The sequence below is a fragment of the Hirundo rustica genome, chromosome 26, assembly GCF_015227805.2.
Source record: "Hirundo rustica isolate bHirRus1 chromosome 26, bHirRus1.pri.v3, whole genome shotgun sequence".
NCBI lineage: Eukaryota > Metazoa > Chordata > Aves > Passeriformes > Hirundinidae > Hirundo > Hirundo rustica.
This window is the reverse complement of record NC_053475.1, coordinates 3,120,619-3,146,011: the sequence shown is the minus strand read 5'-3', so window position 1 is coordinate 3,146,011 and position 25,393 is coordinate 3,120,619. Positions and strand designations below refer to the sequence as shown.

The 25,393-nt window shown below is 48.5% G+C and overlaps 1 protein-coding gene across 7 annotated transcripts in view; it reads left to right on the top strand.

The window, feature by feature from the left end:
- RFX2 (regulatory factor X2) overlaps positions 1 to 25,393 on the top strand; it is a 66,820-nt gene that overhangs the window by 9,653 nt on the left and 31,774 nt on the right. For 5 of the 7 annotated variants that reach the window (XM_040086637.2, XM_040086639.2, XM_040086640.2 and 2 more), the window contains exon 2: positions 24,136 to 24,245. In XM_040086637.2, coding sequence (XP_039942571.1) covers positions 24,141 to 24,245 — 105 coding nt within the window. In that variant the 5' untranslated portion in view covers positions 24,136 to 24,140. Of the gene's footprint in view, positions 1 to 24,132; positions 24,246 to 25,393 lie in introns of all 7 variants that reach the window. The other 2 variants (XM_040086636.2, XM_040086635.2) reach the window with 1 other exon arrangement.

Genomic DNA, 25,393 nt, shown 5'->3' with positions numbered 1-25,393 from the left:
CCCTGGATCCCTGGCAGTGCCCAAGGCCAGGCTGGACAGGGCTGGGAGCAGCCTGGGACAGTGGGAGGTGTCCCTGCCATGATCTCCAAAGTCCCTTCCCACCCAAACCATTCCATGATTCTGTGATTACAAGGAATGGATTGCAGAGTGAGCCTCACTTTGTCCTTTTCTGCCCCTTTTTCATGGATGGAATCTGTCGTACAAACGTGATCCATCTTGTCATGCTGAGGATTTTGAAGTCCCTGGCGGCTGCACTGTGGGGAAATGTGCTTTGTCTTCAGCTCCACAGGTTCCTTGCAGGCTCTGTCTTTGTGAAAAATCAAAATCACCACTTCCTTCCTGAGGACTGAAAGGAGATATTTTCATATCAAAACATCTGAGGGTGTGACTGTCACAAAACCTCTGGGTTTTCAGGCCTTGGGGCTGCAGCTGTATCAGGGTCTGTGGGATTTGGGTCATTTTCTAGATATTTCTACCCACTGATGTATGAAATATACCTGTATACATACATATACGGACACATTATGAGAGAGTGCAATTCCAAGAGTGAATTGTGATCAAGTGCAGTTCCAGGGGTGTTTATTCCACATTTCTGATTCATCTCTTTGCCTCTGGACTCCATCCTCACTGGGCTTTCTGTGCTCCCACACTCAGACCTGTGCTCTGAGCTGTGAATTAATCTCTGATCTGGATTTTTCTGATCCACAATCCACATCCATTCACTTCAGAGTGTGTTTGGGAAACCCTACTTCATTTGCTCTGTGCTTTCATTTCCATTTTCCAGTAGGGAATAATTCAATCCCTGCTTTTCTTTTCCTTTTCTTTTCCCTAGAAGCCCGAAAGTTAAGATGGGCAAACTCATAAGGAGCAATATTTGTAAAGTGCTTTGAAAGCCTCAGGTGATTGTTGGTTTACTCACCGATCAAAACAAGACACACATTTTTTGAGGATGGTGTCATTGCTGTTCTACTTCCTTTTTTTTGTTTGGTTTTTTTTTTTTTGGGGGGGGGGGTGGGATGGTGTCATTATTTTTCTGCTTTGTGCCCTCCTGGAATATTTTGTTCAGAGGCACTTAGAGAATCCCAGAATGGTTTGGTTGGAAGGGACCTCCTGGCTTCTTTCTGCTCCCTGGAAATGATCCCCCAGGAAAAGCCCCTACCCAGAGGATTTTCCTATTTTCTTATTTTAAAATTTCCTCTCCCAGTTTGCTGGGGGTAGGGATCCTGCAGGGCCTGAGCTGGTGGAGATGCAGAGATGATGCTCAGTGCTGTGTTTTGGTGCTGAAAAAAATTGAGAGAGGGAAAACAGCCAACAAACCCCTGGGAAATGGTTTAATTAGAGAAATTTGGGGGAATGAGTGCTTGGGGCAGTTCTTGCTGAAGTGACTCCAGTGTCACTCTTCAGGCTGTTTTACAATCCAGACAAACACACAGCTAGGATGCTCTAAAAAAGGAATTTTGGAACAAAAATGAACTGCAGATGAGCAAAACTCTGTTATTCTATATTGCTCTGTTTGCAGGACCCAGTGAAACTCAGGACATTTCCCTCTTTGCACATTTAAAAAGTCAATTTACATAATGGGTTAAATTCCTCCAGCTGTGTTCTAACCTCGTGTCCTTAAAACCCAAGCTTTTTCCTTCAACTGCCACCAAATAATTAATACATCACATGCTGCAATTCGAATTCACTTTCCCTAAGAATTACTCAATGCTTTGGTGATGAGTCTCTCCTTAGTCAATCACTAAGGAATTTCTGTTCTAACTTTTTCATTTTGGCAGCTTCTTGCTTGAATTTATATTGTGATGTTTGGGCAATGAACTGTTCCACACAGTGAACACTTTGAATGCATTCTCCTGATTTCTGAGTGCTTTCTGAATATATGAGGATTGAATTATGTGATTAGACAGAACATCATGCAATATTCTGCTGGGGAAAAGTAAATTGTCTGCGGATGAATTTCCACTTTACACTTCAGGTTTATAACCGTTGTGGCACAGCAGTGAAGTGGGAGTTGGTGACAACTGGCAGCCTCTGGCCACTCTGCAGTGATTTTTATACCTTTTTCTTTCTCAGGTTTATAAAAATTTTACTAATTTTTCCTGTATCAACAATCTGAAAGTTAATGTAAGAGCAGAGCTGCTGCCCGTTCCCTGGAAGAATGATTTCCCCCAAAACAAGAGCGTGTGCAGACTGGTTAGAGGCCATAGGCAGTAATGAGGTTCAATAATGTACTAACACAGGATTTTAATATTAAAAGCCTGCCCCTCCCTCCAGCCTCAGCTGGGTACAGCGAGCTGTGTGAGTCCTTGGAGGATGCTGAGTGCTGCTGGCCTGGCTGGGAGGTCAATCACCCCTAGGGATGCCATTCCCTGAGTTTTGGACAACTGTCACTGTTTTCCCACTGCAGAGGCACAAACAACTTTGGCCCTTGCTCACAAGAGTGCAGAGGCTCGTGGGACTGGAGAGCCAGGCTGCAAGCACTGTTTGATTAAATCTCTCCCTTCCCTTCCCTTCCCTTCCCTTCCCTTCCCTTCCCTTCCCTTCCCTTCCCTTCCCTTCCCTTCCCTTCCCTTCCCTTCCCTTCCCTTCCCTTCCCTTCCCTTCCCTTCCCTTCCCTTCCCTTCCCTTCCCTTCCCTTCCCTTCCCTTCCCTTCCCTTCCCTTCCCTTCCCTTCCCTTCCCTTCCCTTCCCTTCCCTTCCCTTCCCTTCCTCCTTTCTCTTTTCCCCTTACCTCTTCTCCTCTTTTCCCCTTTCCTCCTTTCCCCTCTCCCCTTTCCCCTTCTCTCCCTCCACAGCTGTCACTGCCTTTCCTAGACACCACCACCTCTTGTGAACTCCTATAAACCCCTCCCTGTCGCTCCTTTGGGTCCAAGTCCTGGACTGTGCCACTCCAGGCTCCCTCTGTGCCTTTGTGTCACTCCTGGAGCGGGAGTCACCCCCCAAGTCACCCCCCACTCTGGCACAAAGTGATTGTGAGAGACAAAACCCCTCAGCTGTGAGTGCAGAGCAAGGAGAATTATTCCTTCTGGAGTGTTTTCTGCCACAGCACCTGAGTGCAGATGCAGGGAAGATGATGGTGCTCTCTTTTTTTTCTCCCTTCCATCTGCAGAAAGTAAAACGTCTCCAGTAAAAAAAAAAAAAAAAAAAAAAAAAAAAAAAAAAAAAAAAAAAAAATCAATGTTCTATTGATTGTTAAAATTTGCTGTTAATGTCTTGATTGCTGGACTCCTCTGCTCTATACCAATAACTCCATTCACTTTAGCACCACGTGGTGAATAAGAGCAGAAAATGTCCCTTCTAGTCTGGAAGGTTGAACTGGAAATTCAGGATTAACAAAATCTACTCGGCTTTTTTTGCCTTTGAAACAGGCAGATGGGATCGTTTAACATATCATTTGCTAAAGCTTATTTTGACTAAAGTCTGATGTCAAGTAGCACCCCAAGCAAATATTTCAGCATAAAATACCATAATTCTGACTTACAACTGTTGCTGTTGGTTTAAACTGACTATGGTGACAAAACCCCTCCTGTTGGCACAGGTTCTGGTAGCAGAGCAGTAATTGTTTGTACACTGTATTTTAAACCACTCGTGTTTTCCGCTGTTACGTTCACGGAAAACATATTTTGACATCTTCCCCTTCGCTCCCTGCCTGAACTAACTGGGTTTGGAATTCCATCTGGCTGCACAGAAGAGACTCTCCCCACCATTCCCCACCCAAATCTCTCCTTGGTAAATGAAGGAGCCAATGAAAGGTTAAGGTTTTTTTTTTAAGAGAACAAATCATCCTGCTGTTAAAATTGGCAGTACCGTGGTCTTTCCTGGCTACCTGCTGGTCTGAGGCTCTCCAGAGCTGCTGGAAGCTGTTTCTAAAATGCTTTGAGCTGTTGGAACAAGTTTGGCTCATAAATACCCACAGCTCACGGCCCATCAGAGACCTGTGAGTCAGAGAGGAGTGTGGACGGTGTAGAAACCCCAAAACCTCAATAACAGAATAAAGTGGAGTTTCATCTCTGTGACCTGTCCTCTCTCCCCTTCCTCCAGGACTCTTTTCCTTCTTTGTCTGTTTGGGAAGAACGCTGCCAAGAGGAGGTTTACCCTGTGGAATATCAGATTAGTGTTAGGTTGTGTGTTTTTAACTACAGGTTTATGCAATTCAGTCACAAAGGAAAGTTAAGAGAGCAATAATGGGGTGATAATCAAACAATTCATAACTTGAAAAGGAAAATTGAGTGAATCCCTAGTACAGTGGAAGACCTGAACGCTGATTCCTCTGATCCTTTAGAAACTGGGTAGCTCAGGCAGGAGAGTCAGCTTGAGGTGAGTTATCAAGCCTTTTCTGCAATGTCTCCTATGGAAAAGAAATCCTTTGAAAGCTTCTCAGCCCACACAGAGCAGGGTCTTGGTCCTCAGTGCCTCAGACTGATCTCCCTCTGCTTCGTGTGATGGCAGATCTTCAGTATTCTTCACAGCGGAACCAGAAAGCTGCTGCTGCTGCTGCTGCTGCTTCAGTGTTCTCGCACTGTGATTTTCCAAAATCCAGAACCAGTCGATGCCCCAGACAAGTCTGGGGAGTGCTTGAACCCAGCAATATTCAGCTGCTGCTCCTGGAGACACAAATATCCAGGAGCTGCAGCCTGGGCAGCATCCTCCTGCCTCCTTTGGTGCTCCAGAAAGAGGAAATCTGCTCCTGGTCCTTGAGCTTTGGCACAAAACTCTTTGAGGTCAGCCGGGGTGTGGCTGGAAGGGAGGCTGGAACAAAAACGAGTTAATCCTTGCACTGGCAACTGGGCTCCTTGTGGGAATTTGCCAACATTTGGGTGGCCAAGAGAGAGCTGAGGCTGGCAGAGGAGCCCTGGTTCCTCCCCCTTCATGGGCTCAGAGAATTAAATCTGTGCGAATGTCCCGACAGGGCCCGAGCCCGCGCAGGGCGTGGTGTGAGATGAACTCCAGGGCACGGTTTGGGGCATGGAGTGGCACAGGAGACACCTCCCTGTCCCCATTTCAACTCTCCCTGAGCGTGGCAGGAGACTGAGATTTGAAATATCCACGGGGAAAAAAAGCAGCTCCAGGTGTGCTGGCCTGGCTGTGTCAGAACCTCAGGAGATGCTGAGGAGATTCCTTCTCCCTCTGCCTTTTCTGCTCCCTCGTGAGCTGCTGCACCCTCTCAGCCTGGCCATCGGGAGGGATTTAACATTGGAATGTTAAGAATTGCATTACGTAAGGATGTTAATAATGTAATAATTTAAATTAAACATTGGAAGCACTGCCCAGGGAGGTTTGGAGTCCCCATCCCTGGAGGTGTCCAGGACGTGGCACTCAGTGCTCTGGGCTGGGGATCAGTCACAGCTTGGGCTCGATGGTCTGGGAGTTCTTTTCCAGCCTAAATGATGTCACAAAACCCTTTTTCCCTGCAAGAGTATTCCTAGAAAACCTTTCTCTTTGCTCACAGGGCTGCACTTCTCCACTGGTATTTGCATTGCTGATTGTTTGGCCTTAGGAGAAGAATCTCTCTGCTCTCAGTAGCTGGTGGCTTTCCTTTCCAGAGGAGATGGATTTGTTTTTTCCATCCCTGAATAATTTAGATACTATTCACAGATGAAAAATATTACTTTGCAGACTAATGAGGTGCTTGTATGAGGCTGAAAATGAATGTTCTGATGTGTTTCCACCTGCAAATTACAAAACTGCTGCGTGAAGTTTGCTGTGACAAAGCTTTAGGGACTCCACTTCAGTCTGCATTTAATCAATTTGTTTTGTAGAGGAAAATTTATATCAAATCTGGCAGCCCTTTTAATGGGGAGGCTTCAGAAATGAAATTATGCCTCATTCTGGTTCCAAATGCTCTGTGACATTAGTGTTAAAAAAAAATTAAAATTACAAGTTTTGCCTCTCTTCATTGTGAAATGGGCAGACATTGTGTATAAAGAGGGGTTTTTTTTTCATTTTTTAAACCTTTTTAACAGGTTTTGTCATCCTTTAAAGCCTTTTTAAAAGTTGTCATCCTCAACTGGTATTGGTTAGGAGTGAAGCCCCAACATGAGAAATGTCTCGTAATTTGAAAAACAAACATTTTCTGGCTGGTCTGTATTAGAGAAAACACTTAGCCTGGACCCTTGAATTGGACTGGTGACATAAATCAATAGGATGCTCCCAGCTGAAGGCAAATGCTCATTTCTTTGTTTGGAAGATGTGAGGAGTGACACGAGCGAGACCCTCTCCCTCCCACACACACAGTGTGCAGATCTCACACAAAAGGTGCTGGGGAGAAATTCCTCTCTGTGAGGGCAGTGAGGGCCTGGCACAGGGTGCCCAGAGCAGCTGTGGCTGCCCCTGCATCCCTGGCAGTGCCCAAGGCCAGGCTGGACAGGGCTGGGAGGGACAGTGGGAGGTGTCCCTGCCATGGCAGGGGTGGCGCTGGATGGGATTTGAGGTCCAACCCAAACCATTCCATGATTCTGTGAACTTTTCCATTGCTTGGCAGCTTCTCTGGAAGCAGAAGAGGGTCTGATCCCTGCTGCCAGGACGTGCCCCGTGCCTGTGATCCTGCCCAGGAGCTGCAGGTGTCTGGGATGCCCCTCTCTGCTCCAGCTCCCGCTCTTCCCGCTGCTGCTCACTTCAGTTCGGAGCGGAGGCATTCTTAGCATTCCTTCCAGTCTGCATCGTAGCTACACAACATCTAATCACACTTCTCCACAACAACTGGCCTGTAAATTAACATTATAATGGATCGTAAGGGTTTGTAATTACTCAGAAATGTCACTGGGCTGGAAGAGTGCAGGGCTCTGCCTATCAGCAGCCTTCCCTCTCCTGCTTCCTGGAGTCTTCCTGCAGGTGAAAAATTAATTTTCCTGAGGTTTTGTTATCCCGAGCAGCACCTATCCTCCTCTGTTGTAATGATTGTCCTGGTAATGGTACAGGAGCCTCACCAAAGTTAGGGACCAGGCTGAGGGGAGCTCCATACATCACTGGATTTCTTTGCTGAGCTGAAGTATCCCAGACATTTCTAAACACCACCAGCTTCTGCTTTCTTCTGTCCCATCCCAATTTTGATGTTTATTTCTTCAGACAGAACAGCCCCTGGAACGGCTGGAGGAGTTGCCTTTGGCAGGGATGGGGATGCTGCTCCCACAACCGGCTCTCAGAGGGAGGGGAGCAGAAATCCTTGAATTGTGTCTCAAATCCTACCTTGGGCAGGGCAGCAGCATCCTTGCTGCTGTCCATCTCTGGCAGAATCAGGGCTTATTCCCACTGAATTCCCACCTCCAGAGGGACACAAGGGCTGCAGCAGCGGGGGTGGTCGCTGCTTCACCAAACCGACACCGGAATTTTTGGCTCCCTGTGTGGGCAGCACTGCAATTCCCTCCAGAGCTTGGCTCGGAGCAGCTGCATCTCCCGGTGTACCAAAAATGAGTTTTCCATCCCCTAAGGAGAGCTCCAGGTGGGTAGTGCAGGGTGGTGGATGCACCCTGGAACTAAACTGGGAATATCCACCCCTTCCACGGCTCCATTCCCAGCTTCCTTCAGGCAGCATTCCCTTTTGGGAAAAGAATGATCTGCCAGGAATTGAGGTTGCTGCCTTTTTGTGGGAAGAGGAGGGGAGGGGAAGGAATGAAATAATAGTTAATACTTAATGCATATGAGCAGCGATGCTGCTGGGGTTGCCTAGCAGCCACTTAGACAAGCAAGAGAACAAAAAGGGCTGAGTGAATGTGTTTGGAGCTGGTTCCTGGGTCTGCGGGTGGAATCTGACCCATGCAGCCCGCTTGGGGTTTTTTGGGGGGGGTTGGTTTGTTGTTTTTTTTTTGGTGGGAAGGGGAGGAGATTGTGGAATTTACCACTAATGGATATTTTAGCTCTGGATCATCTCTATCCACTCCCCCACCCCCATCTGGTTTTCCTTTTCGGGGTTTTTTTTTTTTTTTCAAGTGTAACTTGGAGAGCTTTAGCCAAGGGGAGGTGTTAAAGTTTTGTGTGGTTTTTCTGGAGATGGAATAGGCAAAAAGAAAAAAAAAAATATATCTCAAAGAGATTTTTTCCCTTCTATTTAGGACGGTATCTCTGGCAGTCTGGAGATCATTAGCATTTCATGGCCTCTTCAATATACTGCTCAGTAAATGCTGTAGAGACTGGAAATAGCTCCTGCAGTCACACTTAACACTCCTTGCATTGCTCTCCTTCCTGCAAGAAGTTCATTTCGTCTTCTGAAAAGCAAAAGTAGAAAGAAACCGGGGGGGAAAAAAAAAGGGGAGTGGGGTTGAGCTGCTCTATGAGTGCAAATAAACTTCTTCCCCCATGAGAACAGAAATGCCCCAGAGTATAAGGCTGGGTTAAAACCCACTAGGAGATAAAAAATAAGGAAGGCTGACAGTTTAAATAGTGATTTTCTGAAATCGTGTTCTTCTCCTGACTTTTTTTTTTTTTTTTTTCCAGTAAAAGTTGGAAAGCTGGAAACCCTTTTCCTCATCAGGCACTTGTGGGAGTTACAGGACTCCAGCAACTGGAATCCTAAAACCTCCGCTGCCATCCACACTTGAGAGGTGTGAACTCTCAATTTTAATGTGTTTTCCTCATCCCAGCAGTAATTTTTAGCATATTAAAGCAGGGAAAAGGGCACTTAGGAGAAAGGGATGAAGTGAGAAGGATCTTGGATTTAATTTGGAATAAATATAGTGGGTCTTTGAGGGCAGCTGGTCTCTTTTACACTCTGAGAGGAGCTGATGGCTCTTGGGTCAGTGCCAGCAAAGATATCCCTGCAGGAATTCCGGTGTAAGGAGCAAGGGGGTCCAGACAGGGAGTTTGGGCTGGTTTCACAGGCTGGGCTTTGAGTGAGCCCAGAGTTGTCAGGAGGTTGGTCACGTCCACCTTTGCTCCTTCTGCTGGCGTGACCAGAATTCTCTTTTGAAGTCCTTCACTTGGCCAAATGTGCTAAAGCATCTTTTAACCATTTTCACACAGTTCGGAGGCTGCAGGGCTGAAGTTGGCCTTAAAGCAGTGGTGGGATGGGCAAGGGTTGGATGAGCTCGGTTTGATTGACTTTTTCATTAATGAGTGTAAACGCTCCCGGATCACCTCAAAGAGCTGCAGGTGCTCTCTGTGTTATCCCTTTGCCAGGGAGAGTCTTCAAATGATGACTTTTTAATTTCCAGTTGTCATTTTTAAGTTGCTCTTGCCTGTCTTCCATAAGTAGCTGCTCTGAACATCTCCAGCAAAAGATTATTTGCCTCCTTCAGAATATTTCTGGGTTTACTCTTCTCGTGCAGGGCAGTTCCCCTGAGAAGGAGATAAATGCTAAAAGACCAAGGAGTAGTTTGAGGGCTGGGTCAGCAATAGCTGAGGGAAAAAAAAAATCCTTAAACAAAGAACCCAAATTTTGGGAGGCTTTATTTAAAACGTGCTCAGGATTGTGACTTTTCCTTTTTATCCAGTGAACGAGTGATTCCAGCTTTTTTATGACATGTGCCTCCGAGAAGTGAATGCCTCAGTCCAAGCTTGTGCAGCGCCCTGGGGGCCCGTGCATTCCAGCTGAGGCTGGGCTTTATCCTGCAGCTCTTTTCCCAACTTAGTGATTCTGTGATCAGTAGGAAAACACCTGCAGAAACACCAAAGGAAGCACTGAAAGCGCCCACCCCTGGAAATCACCGGTGCTGAGCTTTTATTGATCACCGCCAAGGTGAACTGAAGCGATGCCACTGCCTAAGCTGAGATTGAAAAGCTGGAGGGACAAATTCTGCCCCAGATCTGCTCCTGTTGAGTCTGGGGACCTGTGACAGCACTCTGTGGCCTCAGTGATGATCAGCAAGCACAGCAGAACTTTTATGTGCTCGATCAGACCACGGCACCCGGGACAATGATGTTTCCACCAGCCCAACAAAAGCTTTTCTCTAATCTTTATTTCCCCAGAGCAAGTCCTCCCTTAAAGTCCTCCGAGTGTCTCTACACTTTTGCTTATGATTAATTGCCTCAAATCCTAATGTAAAAAAAATATCGATGTGGAGAATTTAAATTAGCTTTCCGTGTTCACGGCACTAGAAGAAAACATCCTTTTGATTAATTTCTCCTCTCCATCAAATCAGAGGACACTCCGAAACCACACACACACACACACACCCCTCTCCCAAAAGCTCATTTCCCAGCCTGGCTGCCTTTGCCTGGATTCACAGCCACCACCAAGAAAAGCAAACCTGTTTTAAGTAAGCTAAGCCCTGCTTGAAAAGGATCTAAATTCTGCTGGAAAACTTCGAGGGATCTACAAATAAGTGAGGGGGAAAAAAAAAAAAAGAAATAAGTTGAAAGAGAACTTGCTGAGGGACTTGTGTGTGTTCAGGAGCGCAGAAACACCCTGAGTAGTTTACTCCCAGCTCCAAAATTTCCTTAATATTATTTTTAAAACCCCCCCAAACCGAACAAAAAAAGATTTCTCTCCCGAGCATCCGCTTTGACGAGCTCTCCCCGAACCCACTAATCCGTTCATTCTGAAATAACAATCCAATAAAATAAACCCGAACCGAAACAAAAGCCTCGGCGGAGCCCGCGGCTCCCCCCTCGCAGTTTCCATGGCAGAGGCGTTATTTGTCCGTCCTGCCTCGCCCGCCCTCCCGAAAATACCCGCTGACATATTTCGTCAGGCGGGCAGAGGGATGGGGATGTTTGGTTTGGGAAACGCTCCCCGCGTCTCCCGGCAACGGGAAAGGACCGGGGAGGGGACCGGGGAGGGGACAGCGTCACCACTGGCAACCGCTGTTGCTCCCCAAACATCGCAGCCTCCCCCGCATCCTCCCCGCCATCCGCCGCTTCCTCGCCCGCCGCAGGGATCTGGGAGCTTGGGCCGCTCCTCGAAACCTCTGCGAGGGGGTCTCAGGGTTAGCAGCGAAGATATTCCCACCTCTTCTTCCCCCTACCCCGTCCCAGTTTGTGGTTCAAAAGGGTTTAAATCTTCCTCACTCGTCCTGGAGCATCAGGAGCATCTGGAGGGAGGCAGGCCTTGGGGGGGATGGGGGTGAGATGGGTTTTGGGGATGGTGGGGTGAGGTGGGTTTGGGAGTAGGTGAGATGAGGTGAGTTTTGGGGATGGTTGGATCAGGTGAGTTTTGGGGATGGTGGGGTGGGATGAGATGGGTTTTGGGGATGGCGGGGTCACCTGGGTTTTAGGGATGGTGGGGTGAGGTGGGTTTGGGGGTAGGTGAGATGAGGTGAGTTTTGGGGATGGTTGGATCAGGTGAGTTTTGGGGATGGTTGGATCAGGTGAGTTTTGGGGATGGTGGGGTGAGGCGGGTTTTAGGGATGGTGGGGTGGGATGAGATGGGTTTTGGGGATGGTGGGTTTGGGGAGTAGGTGAGATGAGGTGAGTTTTGGGGATGGTTGGATCAGGTGAGTTTTGAGGATGGTGGGGTGGGATGAGATGGGGTTTGGGGATGGTGGGTTTGGGGAGTAGGTGAGATGAGGTGAGTTTGGGGATGTGTTTCCGAGACACACAAAGCAGTCACACGGAGAGAGAGGTTTCGCAGGGCAGAGGTCCTTCTCCGATCCGGCTCAAGGCTGAATCCAGGCGGAGAGAGAGCCTCTTTGTTTTATTTCTTACTTTATATACATCTGTGGGTCTAGCAGAAGATTGGCTTTTAGAGTTTTCACCTCTCAAGCCAACTGGCCAGACCAGCCGTCAGTTACAATTGTTTTCAGGTCAGAAATATGCAAACAAAGGACAGAGAATGAAAAACAAAGGATTTGTTTATGTTACATATGTGGGAAAAAGGTAGAACTGCTTTTAATATTGTACAGTAACTAAAAAGATCTGACTCCATTTTTATGAAAATTCAAAACCTTTAAAAAACTCAGAAAAACCAGGGTAACAGGGATGGTGGGATGAGGTGGGTTTTGGGTGTGGTGTGTTTTGGAGATGGTGGGATGAGGTGGGTTTTGGCATCCTCAGTGCTCTTGTCCAGCCAGACCAGACACAGAAAGGTCACTGGGGTGAGCTGCCTGTCACAAAGCCACCCACTGGTTTTCCAGGCCAAAAACGCTGCCCACAGGAATTTATTGCCTGCATAAATGATCTCGCTCGGTTAATTCCAGTTCTGTAGCAGTCAATTCTCTTTCTTTGGGACAGTGGGAGCTGGTGGAGCAGTGTGGAGCCGTTGGGAGCTGTTTATCTCCTCCTGTTCTTGTAGGATACACTTTATCTTACTGCTGTCCTCACCAAAAATCCACCAGTGCCGTTCTCCAAGTGCAGAATATTCAAATCCATATTCCAAACTGCGTTTCTAGGACACCTACAGCAGCCTTCTCTTTGCCTTTCCAGGGAGAATTGCCTGTCTCTAGATAGTTTCTGTCTTCTATTTGGGGTCTTGTTTAGTCCTGGAATCTGTGCCAGTCACTGGCAGATTTATGAACCTTAAATTGCCACAGAAAAAAATCCCCAGCTCCTTCCCCGTCCTCGCTGGGGCAGTGCGAAGGTGGGGAAGGAATTGCTGGTGTCCTTGTGCTTGCTGAAATGTGCACTGGACACAGCGATGGGGTAGCTGAGGAGCTGCTGGGAGTTTAATTTTGGGCCACCCCGTGTGACTGAGGAGTGGCTGAAGATCACAGAATCATGGGACAGTTTGGGCTGGAAAGGTCCTCAAAGCCCATCCAGTGCCACCCCTGCCACGGGCAGGGACTCATTCCACTGTCCCAGGGTGCTCCAAGCCCAGTGCTTGGACAGTTCCAGGGATCCAAGGGCAGCCACAGCTTCTCTGGGAATTCCATCCCAGCCCCTCACCACCCTCCCAGGTGGTGATCCCTTCTCAATATCCCATCTAACCCAACCCTCTGGCAGTTTGAAGCCATTCCCCCTTGTCCTGTCCCTCCAGGCCCCTGCCCAAAGTCCTTCTCCAGGTCTCTTCTCCCTGATTCCATTTTCTGTGGAGTGCAGCAGCAGAGCTCAGATTTTTGAGGTGGTCCCCAGTTACACCAACTCCTGGCCAGAGCAATGTTCCCTGTGTGGTGCTGAGCTGGGACAACCTGGAATCTCCTCCTCCTCTTCCTTCTCTTCCTTCTCTTCTTCCTCCTTTGCCTCCTCCTCTTCTGCCTCCCAAAGTACAAACCCCCGGTTCATCCCACAGTTCACCCCATGGTGGGATCTTCTGGAGATGCGGAGCCCTGACTCCCCTGAAGCTGTAAAATCTGACACAAAGTCATCCCTTCTCCAAACAGCCCCGGGTTGTGTTTGTTGCTTCTTCTGCTTCACTTCGTGAGGCACCACAACGCTCCTGAGTGGTGCTGTGTGAATAAATAGCAACACCCTGGGCTGTGCTGGCAGCAGTTCCTGCTGTGCTGGCTGGAAACAGCTGCTGCTGCCGCCCCACATCCCCGTGGAATACTGCAGCAATTCTCCATGGAATACTGCAGCAAATCCCTGTGGAATACTGCAGCCAATCCCCATGGAATACTGCAGTAAATCCCTGTGGAATACTGCAGCCAATCTCCATGGAATACTGCATCTAAACCCCATGCAATACTGCATCTAAACCCCATGCAATACTGCAGCCAATCCCCATGGAATACTGCTTCTAAACCCCATGCAATACTGCATCTAAACCCCATGCAATACTGCAGCCAATCTCCATGGAATACTGCAGTAATTTTCCTGCTTCCCACTGAAATTCCCAAAAGGCTGCTTGGTCTTACAGCCAGTGAAGGGTTGTCTCCACTAAGCAAGTAAAAAATGAGGGCTGGGGAGCTACAGGTGTGAGTTCAACCGTTCTCTTGGAATTCATCTCAAGCAAGTGACACATTCTGGAGCTGTCTGACGTCGGACAGGATATAAAAGCCATAGGACAAGCTATAAAAAGCAGCACCAAGGTTTGCAGTTCCTTGTTCCAAAACGAGCCCAATTCAGCCAGAGGAGGATTAGCTGTACCCAGGTAGCTGGGATTGTCCTGGGAGCAGGCACCAGCTCTGCAGGGGACAAGGAACCAGAGGCTCTGGTTTGGCTGATGATGGAAACTTTTAGATGCGTCCTGGAAAGGAAGCTGGAAATGCTTTTGTGCCAGATTTTTGCTGGAGACGCTGTTTTCTCACAAGGGCCTGCAGGAACAGGACACAGGGAATTGCTTCCCACTGCCAGAGGGCAGGGCTGGATGGGAGATTGGGCAGGAATTGTTGGCTGTGAGGGTGTTGAGGCCCTGGCACAGGGTGCCCAGAGCAGCTGTGGCTGCCCCTGGATCCCTGGCAGTGCCCAAGGCCAGGCTGGACAGGGCTTGGAGCAGCCTGGGACAGTGGGAGGTGTCCCTGCCATGGCAGGGTGGAATGGGATGAGGTTTGAGATCCTTCCAATCCAAACCATTCTGGGATTCTATTTCAGAATATTTATATTTTCAGGAATTGTATTTCCCTCACTGAATCACAGTCCTGGGAAAACTCCTACAATGTACATGTTAAAAATATGGGAAACAATTAATTGAAGCCCAGAACCCGTGCTTGTTTTCACCAGGTAGCACCAATGTGTCTGTTACAGCCTGGACATGGAGAGCACCGGAGGTGACTTTTAACGCCTCCTTCCAGATGTGGAAGCATCCTCACTGCTCAGCAGATACCCAGATGTTGTTTTTTTAGCTAACATTTGCCATCATTGGAGCAAAACCTTTCTGAAGTCAAGGCTTAGGAGGTTCATAGGAAAGAAATAAGGAGTTCCACTTGTTGACAGGGTTGTGCTGCACTAAAAATCTGGAACCTCTTGGACTTTTCTCACCAGTAAAGAGCTGTGAGTGATGCAGGTGATCTGTGAGAGCCCCAGCAAGGGCTGGAGCTGTGCCAGGCCTTGGGATGGAGCTCAGGGAAAGGTTCTTCCCCCCGAGGGTGCTGGGCACTGCCCAGGCTCCCCAGGGAATGGTCCCAGCCCCGAGGCTGCCAGAGCTGCAGGAGCGTTTGGACAGCGCTCTCAGGGGTGCTCAGGGTGGGATTGTTGGGGTGTCTGTGCAGGGACAGGGGCTGGAATGATGATCCTGTGGGTCCCTCCCAGCTCAGGATATTCTGGGATTCTCCTGAGGGTGAGGAGCAGCAGGGCAGGAACAGGGACACTCTGGCTTTTGATGCTTGGAGAGTGTTCAGGTTATTAACCCAAAAGAAAACAGGACAGGTTTTTGTATGGGATGTTCCCGACAATATTTTGCCCCTGTTCATGTCTGAGATTCCTGCACGTGGGATTTGGATTTTGCCAGCAACCCCTAAACTATTGTGGTTTTTGCTCTTCAATTTCATCTGGCTCTTAAGGAAACTCCAGATTCCAGGGCAGCACAGATCCATTCCTCACTCTTTTCTGTCCTCAAAGTTACTTTTAAAGAAACACCAGAGATCAGTGAACGGCTGTTACACAACAGTTATGTGTGTGTGTATATATATTACTTGACTTAATTCTGTGAAATCTAATTAAAGACTGAGTGTATATTTGTATTTCAGTATATTATTAACTTGCTAATAAAAGCTATTTCCAAATTTGTATTTTTCCATGAGGACCAGGTTTCTGAAAAAAAAAAAAACAACAAAAAACCCAACCCCAACTATAGTGCCTGCTGCCCTTGAAAAGTATGTTTTGGGTTTATCTGTGTTTCCAGGTAACTGGAGCTCGTAGACAAGCAGTATTTGCTTCTGTTTTAAATTAATTTAACCTAATCGGTGGCAGGGTCTGGTGCCTCCTCTTGTTTATAAAATTTTGAAGCCGTGTAATGAGTAGTCTCTTCAGAAAGCTTCTTTTCGAGTTCCTTGGCGTGTTTGCTTCCCACTTCCATTCCCCTCCACTTAACAGGGCTCATGGAAGGGGGAGAGGTGAGGACACGTGGTTCAGGTGCCAGCTCCCAGCAGCCTGGGAGGGGACAGGGACGTGTCCTGGCTGTCAGAGGTGGCCCAGAGCTCTCCCCCTGCCCTGCTGGGTGAGGAGGGGCTGGCTCTGAGGTGCAGGCTGCTCCAGCCCTTGGTGGGACGGTACCCACCCAAGGGTGGGTGCTGCTGGGGGGATGCTGGGCACTGTCCCACCCTGTCCCAGGCTCTGTGGGGTGGCTCGGTGTCACCTCCACGTGGGATGGAGAGTTCTGGTGCTGAGGTCACGGTTTGGATGAGCCAAGGATCTGTCTGGTCTTAACCTGCTCCCATATCCTTCCAGGATCTGAAGGGGCTGGCAAGGAAACTGGAGAGAGGCTCTTGGTCAGGAGCTGCAGGGACAGGACACAGGGAATGGCTCCCAGTGCCAGAGGGCAGGGCTGGATGGGAGATTGGGCAGGAATTGTTGGCTGTGAGGGTGTTGAGGCCCTGGCACAGGGTGCCCAGAGCAGCTGTGGCTGCCCCTGGATCCCTGGCAGTGCCCAAGGCCAGGCTGGACAGGGCTGGGAGCAGCCTGGGACAGTGGGAGGTGTCCCTGCCATGGCAGGGGCTGCAATGGGATGAGCTTTGAGGTCCCTTCCCACCCAAACCATTCCATGATTCTGTGAGATTTCCTGGCTCCCTCTCAATCCTGAGCAGCAGCTCATCTCCCAGTGCTTTCAGAGCCATTCAATCCCAGGAATTGCTGCTCCCAGTTGTCCTCCAAGGGAATGTCACAACTGGCACAAACACCATGGACAGAGGTTGAGCTCAGGTGCTGGACAGGCAGAATCCCAAAGCTTTGAGCTGCACCCACTGCTCACAGCCGAGGCGGGAGCTTTGCTCTCTCAGCATCCCTGTGTGGTCTGAGGAAAAGAGAATTCCTGAATGGGAATGCTGGGCTCTCCTTTGCTCAGCCATCAAAAGCAAAGAGTTTCCTTTGATTCTCCATCTGAGGGAGCTGGAATAGTGTTTTTCCAAAGAGGATGCAGAGATGGGGGCACCCCGTGGTCTTTGTTAGGAGCCGTGTCCCGCTCCTGTGCTCCTCCACCTTGGGAGCTTTTTTTCGGGCGATGGAAAAAATGAAATTGGCGTTTTCCTGACTGGAATTTCAGGGGAACGCCTGTTGTTCCTTGGAGGTCTCATGAGCAGCAGGGATGAAGGATGTGTGTGAGGCAGGAGCCAGGCTGGGTTCAACACAAATATTTGCCTCAGAGGAGGGAGAAGTCACTCGATCCGTTTTCATTCACATCAAATAAACCAGTTCCTTCTTCCAAAGAATGAAACACTTCCTTTCTGTGCCCTGCTTCGAGCACAACCAATGCCTTTTCAGGGCAAGTTATTACATCCAGACTGAGCCAGAAATGTTGAATGAAATGGAAAATATTTAAGAAAGTTTTCTTTAGTAAAATAACTGCGGCCTAGAGTGCGGTGGATGAAGTAAATGGATGCTTGCATCTGCTAGAAAAGAATCAAAATCAGCCATTCCTTGCATTGCTTCTATTATTTTCAGTCTGTTTTGAGAGTGTTGAGAATTCTCAGTAGTGAAACCATTAAATGTAAATCCTCTGGTTCCTTTTTCTGCAGTCAGGGGAGAAAATACCATTTAGAGCCCATCTAGAGCATGATGGTTCAATGGCATTTTTATTTCTCCTGCATTCCGTTATTGCTCTTCTGGTTTTCCCATTTATCTAAGCTCCAAGCCAAGTAAACCTGAATAAAAGTTCCAATAACCAAATAACTATTTTTAAGTACAAGCCTTCCCTTCAAAGCATGCAAAAAAAAAAAAAAAAAAAAACCACCAAAAAAGCACAAAATCAACCAAAAAAACAAAGAAAAACCCGGATTTTAATATTGATCCTTGCAGGTCAGTGTTGTGAATGAGGAATTTGTTTTATTATTATTATTTTAGTTGAACTTCAGCCTTCCCATTCTTTTCAGTAAAGTAACAGATATCAGGAGATTTATATTACAAATTCATAGCTGCATCATGGAACCTGCATATGGAAATGGGGTTGGATGAGATTCCCTGGGTAACTCACCCTCCCTGGCCAGCCTGGGATCCGATCAGCAGGAGGAAAACGTGGAGCACAAACTGAGGCTCATTAATTCCTGATAATATTAAAGATGAACAAAAGTTATTTGCTGTATTAATTCAAGGTGAATTTTCCTGTACAAAACGCCATTGGCTATCCCATCCACCTCCCAAGTTTCCTGCAATTCTGGTGCATGCGACGCTTTTAGCTCTACCACGGAATCTTTAAGGTTGGAAAAGACCTCTAAAATCAAGTCCAACAAATACAAATCTTGCTGTAGCTGAGCTTGTCTCTCTCTCCCGTGTCTGTGGAGATTTTAGCTGCAGATTTCTTTTCAATCCTCACAACAGGAAGCGTCTGACAGCCTGCGCAGGTGATGATTGGAAATTCAGGATGCCCGGGTTTACCTGGAGAGCCGAGGCTGCTGGCGTTTGAGGAACACCAGAAATAAAAAAGGCCAGCATCATCAGAGCAGCTTCACCTGGAAAAATAAACTTCTCCCACCTTTTAATTTGAAATAAAAGCTGTGGGGTTTTGTGGTTGACTTGGCAGTGACGATGGTTGGACTCAATGATCTCAAAGGTCTTTTCCAACCGAAAGGATTCTATAAATACATCCTCCAGGCATCAAAAATCTGATTTAACATTTCCTGTACCTCTAGGCAGTCATTTTTCTGTTGGATTTTTATGCCCCACGTTTAAATCCCCTTGGAGAAGAAGTTGTTATGTATGTATGCCATACATTTATGTATGGCAAGGGCAGGGGCAGTGGATTTCTTACCCATGGAGGTAAAAGCACCCACCAAGGTTTACTGGGAAGCTTAAATATAAGTAGCTATAAAAAAAAAAAACTTTATCCCAGAGGTCTAATAATTGATTGTTCTTAAAATTAACAAAAACCCTCACTGAGGATATTTTATTTTCCCTCATTTATATCCCGGTATTATATTCAATTTCAAAAGTCCTGCTAGAAATAAAAGGATGTAATAAAGGAATTTGAAAAGTTTAAATAAGATCAAAGAATGACCAACCAAGTAAGCTTTGAAAAGCAAATTCAATAAAATAGTTCACGATCTGGTTTTTTTCCTTCAAACGAGCGAGTGATTCACTGGGACAGGAACAATTTTAATGTTCTGAAAGCAGCACTAATAGAAATGTATGATTCTGTAGAGAGGAAATTCCTCCCTGGGAGGGTGTTGAGGCCCTGGCACAGGGTGCCCAGAGCAGCTGTGGCTGCCCCTGGATCCCTGGCAGTGCCCAAGGCCAGGCTGGACAGGGCTGGGAGTAGCCTGGGGCAGTGGGAGGTGTCCCTGCCATGGCAGGGTGACACTGGATGAGCTTTGAGGTCCCTTCCCATCCAAAACTTTCCATATTCCATGATTTTCTGAGTTGGCTGCTGCTGTAGGGTAGCTCATAGGTTTTACATTTTCACCTTAAAAAAAAAAAAAAGACCTAAATAACCCCATGAGAACCAAAGCTGTGCCAGTCTCACCCCTGATTTATGTGACCTGCTCTTAAAAAATAAAAATAAGGTGGAGAAGGAGTTCTATCCATGTCCAGTGGGGACCTGTAGGATAAAACTAAAAAGCAGCGTGGCCACAACTACAGCAGGAGCAGTCCTGAGCCTGAGGAAGCCAGGAATTTCAATCCCCTTTAATTTGGAGTTTGGAGCTGCCTGGGCTGGATGGGGGCTGCTGCCACGGGCTCTGCGGAGCCAGGACCTCGGCACCAAGGACAGATAAACCAAACATTTCCCTGACGTCTGCTCTGGCTCACATCACCAGAGCTCCTTCCACGTTTGAGGGCTCCGCGTTGAGCTCCGAAACTTTAGTGTTTGAGGGCTCGGGGGCCAATGGGGTCGGTTCAAGCATTCTGTGTAAAAATCCGGCTCTGGCATCAGCCCCTCCTTGCCCAGGCTCTCTTGGGGTGCAGGGGGTGCTGCTCCATCCCCTCCCTTGAAGGAGTCACTCTGTAGCCTCCTCCTTTCCCCAGCACTGCCCCTGCAAATTGGAACATAGGAAATATTTTGAAATGCTCCCGTTATCTCTGTTTTCCCAGGGGTTCGGAGCTGCTTTCAGCAGCAGAGGTGAACAAAGGCAAGGCCATTTACAGGGGAGGCAAAGGTTCCTTATGAATGAAACCCCGAGTTTTTATCAGCCCTCAAGGCTTGCACTGTTGCTCCTTGTCTTTCTGGCAGCCCTCAGAGAGCAGTGCTTGAAAAACACCTTGCCTGGGGGAGTATCTGTGGCTTTTTTAGGAGTGGGAAAATGAAAGCACAGGGAAAGGGAAGCATCCTGTTCAAGGTCACGGAGAGAGCTGGTGGCAGGACCAGAAATAGCACCCAGAAGTTTGGTTTTTTTGTTTTTGGGGGTTTTTTTTCCTGAATTTCCTTTCCCGTCCCTGCTGTTTGCTTGGATACCGAGATAGCTGTGTGTAAACAGAAGGTTTCCAGCGGCAGCAGCCTCCTTATCTGCCTGATTCATTCAGTGATGATGCAACCTGGAATCCAGATGTCTGTGATGCCTTCCAGGGCCCTGGTGGCCCGTGTGACATCACCGGCCACGTTGAGCAACCAGGCCTTTAAACTTGTCTCTCCCTGAAATGCCAATGTGTTGAATAAATCCACCGTAAGGAGGAACTTAAAGCAGCTTTTTAGTGTCCAAAAGGTGCCTATGAAAGAGCTGGAAAGGGACTTTTTATAAAGCCATGCAGTGACAGGACAAGGGGAATGGCATTAAGGTGAAAGAGGGCAGATTTAGATAAGAAATTAGAAATTAAAAAGGAATTTCTGGCTGTGAGGGCAGTGAGGCCTTGGCACGGGGTGCCCAGAGCTGCCCCTGGATCCCTGGCAGTGCCCAGGGCCAGGCTGGACAGGGCTGGGAGCAGCCTGGGACAGTGGGAGGTGTCCCCTGGCCAGGGTCAGGGTATTGGAACAAGATGAGCTTTAAGGGCCCTTCCTACCTAAACCATTCTGGGATTCCCACCACGATTTTATTCCTTTTGCATGGTCAGGTCCATCTGCTCCTTTCTCCACAATAACTGACTTATCACCAGTAAGGAGCCCTGGAACTGAGAATATCACCTGTGGGCGCTGCTGATCCTCTCTGTGACCCACCAGCAGCTTTGTTGATTATTAATTAACTTCTCAGTTTGCAAACTCCCCAGTCCCAGGGGCTGCCAGAGGCCACGAGACACCTTTGGATGGCTTCTGTCAGTCCTTCTGTGAGAGAGCTACAGGTGGGATAAACCTCTCTCTCTTAGGCCAGATCTACGAGGAAGGAGCAAAGCTTAGATCTGTGGGAAGCAGGTCTGGCTTTTGAGCCAGTGATTTCTGCCAAGGTGATCGAGAGCACTGTAAAATGTGCTCCCCTGTGAGAGGTGAACAGGGGGCTGGGAGGGAGCAGGGAGTGCTCTCAGGGGTTTGATCAGGGATGTGGCAGAGCTGCCAAAGAGCTGCACGAGGCTGAGGGAGCTCCAGGGGAGCTCCTGAGCCTGGGACTGCTGAGGAGTTTGAGAGAGGAATTGCCCCTGGATCCCTGGAAGTGTCCAAGGCCAGGCTGGACAGGGCTTGGAGCAGCCTGGGACACTGGGAGGTTTAAGGTATAAGATCCTTTCCAACCCAAACCAATCCGTGATGGAAACACAAGACCTAAATACCCCATGAGAACCAAGGCCACGCCAGTCCCACCTCTGATTCGCGTGACCTGTCCTGAAAAAAACAAAAACAAGCTGAAGAGGAAAGAGCAAGGCTTTGGGTGCCACATTTCCTTGGAAGCCGATGCTTTCTGCACCCTCTGGAGCCTTGGCTCAAGGTGCCAGCTCTCTTGGCAGCCGTGCTGCCAGGGCACAGCAGGGCTCTGCAGCACCTTGTGCCGGTTTCTGGGAGCGCAGGAATTCTGTGTGTGCTGTCAGCTTTCCATCAGCACAAATTAACCAGAGCAGATGGCGCACACGGATCTGAAGCCAATTCTCAGGATGCGCAGGATGGCTTTAATGAGAAGTGAATTGTTCTTTCTCCAGGATGTTGCACTGATAAATAAAATAATGACGAGTCCTGTACGTGTGGCTTGGCAGTGCAGGACTTCTCTGTCTGTCTACCTTGTCTGGAAGTGCCATCTGCAGATTTCCTCGGAGCCTTTGTGTCTGGCGTGGCTGTCATCACCGCCAGGGCCTGCCTTGTGGAACAAACCTGAAAATCACCCTGGGGATTTATTTTGGCAGCAGACAACTCACCTTCCACCCTGCCCACATCCCTCTGCTCTCTTCTGGTCACTGAGGGGAAAGCAGAAGACAAAATGTTTCGGCAGGGATGAGTCGTTGGTGATCGGAATCATCGAGTCATGGAATATTCTGGGATCATCAAAGTCCAACTCCATCTTTTCTAAGTGTTCTTTTCTGATTATAGCCACACTTAAAAGGAGACCTTTTGTAGACCTAAAATGCCAAGAGCTGACCCTGCCAGAACCATAAATAGGTGATTAAAATATCTCTGTCAACTCACTCACCTCTCTCCTGTAGCTATGCTACATTTTACATTCAGAAAACCCTGGAAAGCTGCAAACCAAAGCCCTGGGCACAAGAGACGGACAATAAATACTTTTGGAAAAGTTAGGGGAGTAGATGTGGTAAAAGTGCCCCCCTCTCCTCCCTGAGCATCTCCACCTGAGCATTCCAAACTGGAATGTGCTGGCCGAGTGCTTAATTGCCGATAATTAGGGGCTGGAGCAGGCAAGGAGCTCTTTCCCTCATTTACTGGCAGAATCATTATTTTCCCGATCCCACGGCGCTGTTGCAACTGGAAATCTTCTCATGGGGAGGTTTTGGCTAAAACCCAGGCAGTGATGGGGAGAGGCAGGTGCTGCCTTTATATAGCAGAGCTGCAGGGGTTGGGGTGCTGAGGGCAGCTTCGGGGGCCTGGGGAGGACACAGGAATAAATATTGATTTCATTCCCCGTGTTTCTGGGGATTGTTGGATTGTGACTCTGTGGCTTCTGTATCTGTTTTTTTTTTTTTCTCCCAGATGTGAGAAGAATGATTTGCGAGCTCTGGGGTTTGGGGAAGGTTGGGAGACTAATTGTAATTTGCTAGTGGGAGCATGGAGTATTGGGACTTTTAAAAACCTTTTTTTTTTTTGGAGAAATTTAGTATTTGGGGGGTTTTGTCAGGGGCTGAAGGAATAAATTTTGTGACTTCACATCCCCTTGCATTTCTTTTGAACACAAATGAGCAGGTCCAGTGTCTTTCGGTTTCTCATTTTTCCTTTTCCCTCTTAACTTGCACAAAGTTGAGGGAAAAGTTTAAACACCGGCAGGAGAAGGGAAATAAAACAAAAGACATCATAATATTGTTTGGAGGCTCGGCAGCGAGGCCAAGAAAGCAGAAATGACACTGCCCAAAATCTGGATGTTTTTAACCTTTTGATTTTGAAGCGACAGCAGAAACCCTCCTAAAAACAGTTTATTAAGCAGGAAGTTTCACAAGAAACCGAGGAAAAAAAGGCTCCCCCACCCCAAAAAAAACCCCTCAAAATGCCATAGCGCGCTGTGAGAAGCCCCACGTCAGCACCCCTGGGTGCCCCAGGGATGGGCACGGGCTGGGACAGTGCCAGGAGGGAGGGCTGGCACAGCAGGGCGCCTCAGCTCCGCAGGGCTGTGTGGCACTGGAGGGCGATGCTGTGGCTGTCCTGGGACCTCGGTGGGATTCTGGGGCAAGGGCAGGGCTGGGAGGGTGGAGATGCTGCTTCGGGGGTTCCTAAATGATTTCTTGCGCTCTACATCCTCGGTTATTTCTGGTAATAAACCCAAGCTGGCCGCTCCACTTTCCCAGTGAAATCTTAGCTAAACTCCAGGCACGGGCTTTGGTTTGGTTAAAAGCCTTTTTGCAGCAGTTAAACGTGCTAAGGCAGAGGGGGAGAAAGCATTATTTTAAAAACGTGCCCCTACTCCTCCCCATCACGTGCCACGCTCACCGTGACACAATAATTTTCCAACGCCGCTTTTCGGTTAAATATAGAAGTGCATTTTCTGTTCCTTCCCTCTCCCCTCCGTGAAACAATTGTGCAACTTTCTTTCCCCCTCCATATAATTCTGCATTAAAATTAGCCGCAGGACTAAAAAAGAGTCCCGCGTGTAGGACGGGAGCTGCCTCCCTTCCCAGCGCTTCCCTCTGGATCTCCCGCTGGGGTTTTCCCCCTGGTTTGAAGGGCTTGGGGGGGGGGGGGGTTGTGGCCGTGCTGTGCTGTCCCCACTGATGTCCCTGTGCTGTCCCCAGCAGTGAGCATGCAGAGTCCCGAGGGTGGATCAGACTCAGCAGCTTCCGTGGCTCTTCACGCCTCGGCCTCGGCGCAGGCGCCGGTGGTGCAGCCGGTGCCGGCCTCGCAGCAGGTAACGTACGCGCGCCTGGGGATGCTCGTTGGGGAGGGTGAAGCCAGAAAGCCCTATAAATATGATTGCTTAGATTCTGAGAATGAGAAACCTGTAAGTGAGATAGAATTGAAAGTAAGTTTTGATGTTTGAGATGTATTAGCTACTGGATGTCTGGGAAAACAGTTATGGGACCAGCTGAAGGTCACCTGCAGCCAGACCCAGGTCAAATGGAATGTTCTGTCTCACCCCCCAATGGTTCATCCCACACCTGTACCCCTCCCCTGAAGTATCAGGTATCTGTAACTCCATAGGCACAAGTCCTGTTCCAGCCCACCTCGAGACCCCTATCAGGGGGCTGCGAAGGTGGCTCAGCCCTCCTTGCTCTTTGCCCCTTTGCTCTTTGCTTTTTGCTCTCCTCCACTCCCAACCTCTCCCTTCCCCATCTCCCTAGGCCTTGCCACCAGCTGCAGCCTGGCAGCTCAGAGCAGGGCCTCACATCCCTTACAATAAACCTCATCTTCTAAAACCCAACTTCAGGGATCTCTCGTCTGCATTTATCTACACCGTCCTGGAGTCTACAGCAGCAGCAGCAAAGCAATTTCTACAGATGCTGTTTCCATGGAGAAGAGCCCTGCTTTCCCTGGCAGATGTGTTTTAATCGTGGGGTTTTGATAGTGGGGAGAGGGTTTTTCATCAGCTCGTCAAGGTAGCGGGGACAACCGGTTGCTGGACGAGGTGTTGGTAAAGGCCCTGTGGGTTTGAGCCCTCCCAATCCATGTGCAAGCTTTAAAAAGTGGGGTTTAGGGTTTAATTCAGGTCCCCTGTGGGTTTGAGCCTTCCCAATCCACGTGCAAGCTTTAAAAAGTGGGGTCTGGGGTTTAATTCAGGTCCCTTGTGGGTCTGAGCCCTCCCAATCCATGTGCAAGCTTTAAAAAGTGGGGTCTGGGGTTTAATTCAGGTCCCCTGTGGGTCTGAGCCCTCCCAATCCACGTGCAAGCTTTAAAAAGTGGGGTCTGGGGTTTAATTCAGGTCCCCTGTGGGTCTGAGCCCTCCCAATCCACGTGCAAGCTTTAAAAAGTGGGGTCTGGGGTTTAATTCAGGTCCCCTGTGGGTCTGAGCCCTCCCAATCCACGTGCAAGCTTTAAAAAGTGGGGTCTGGGGTTTAA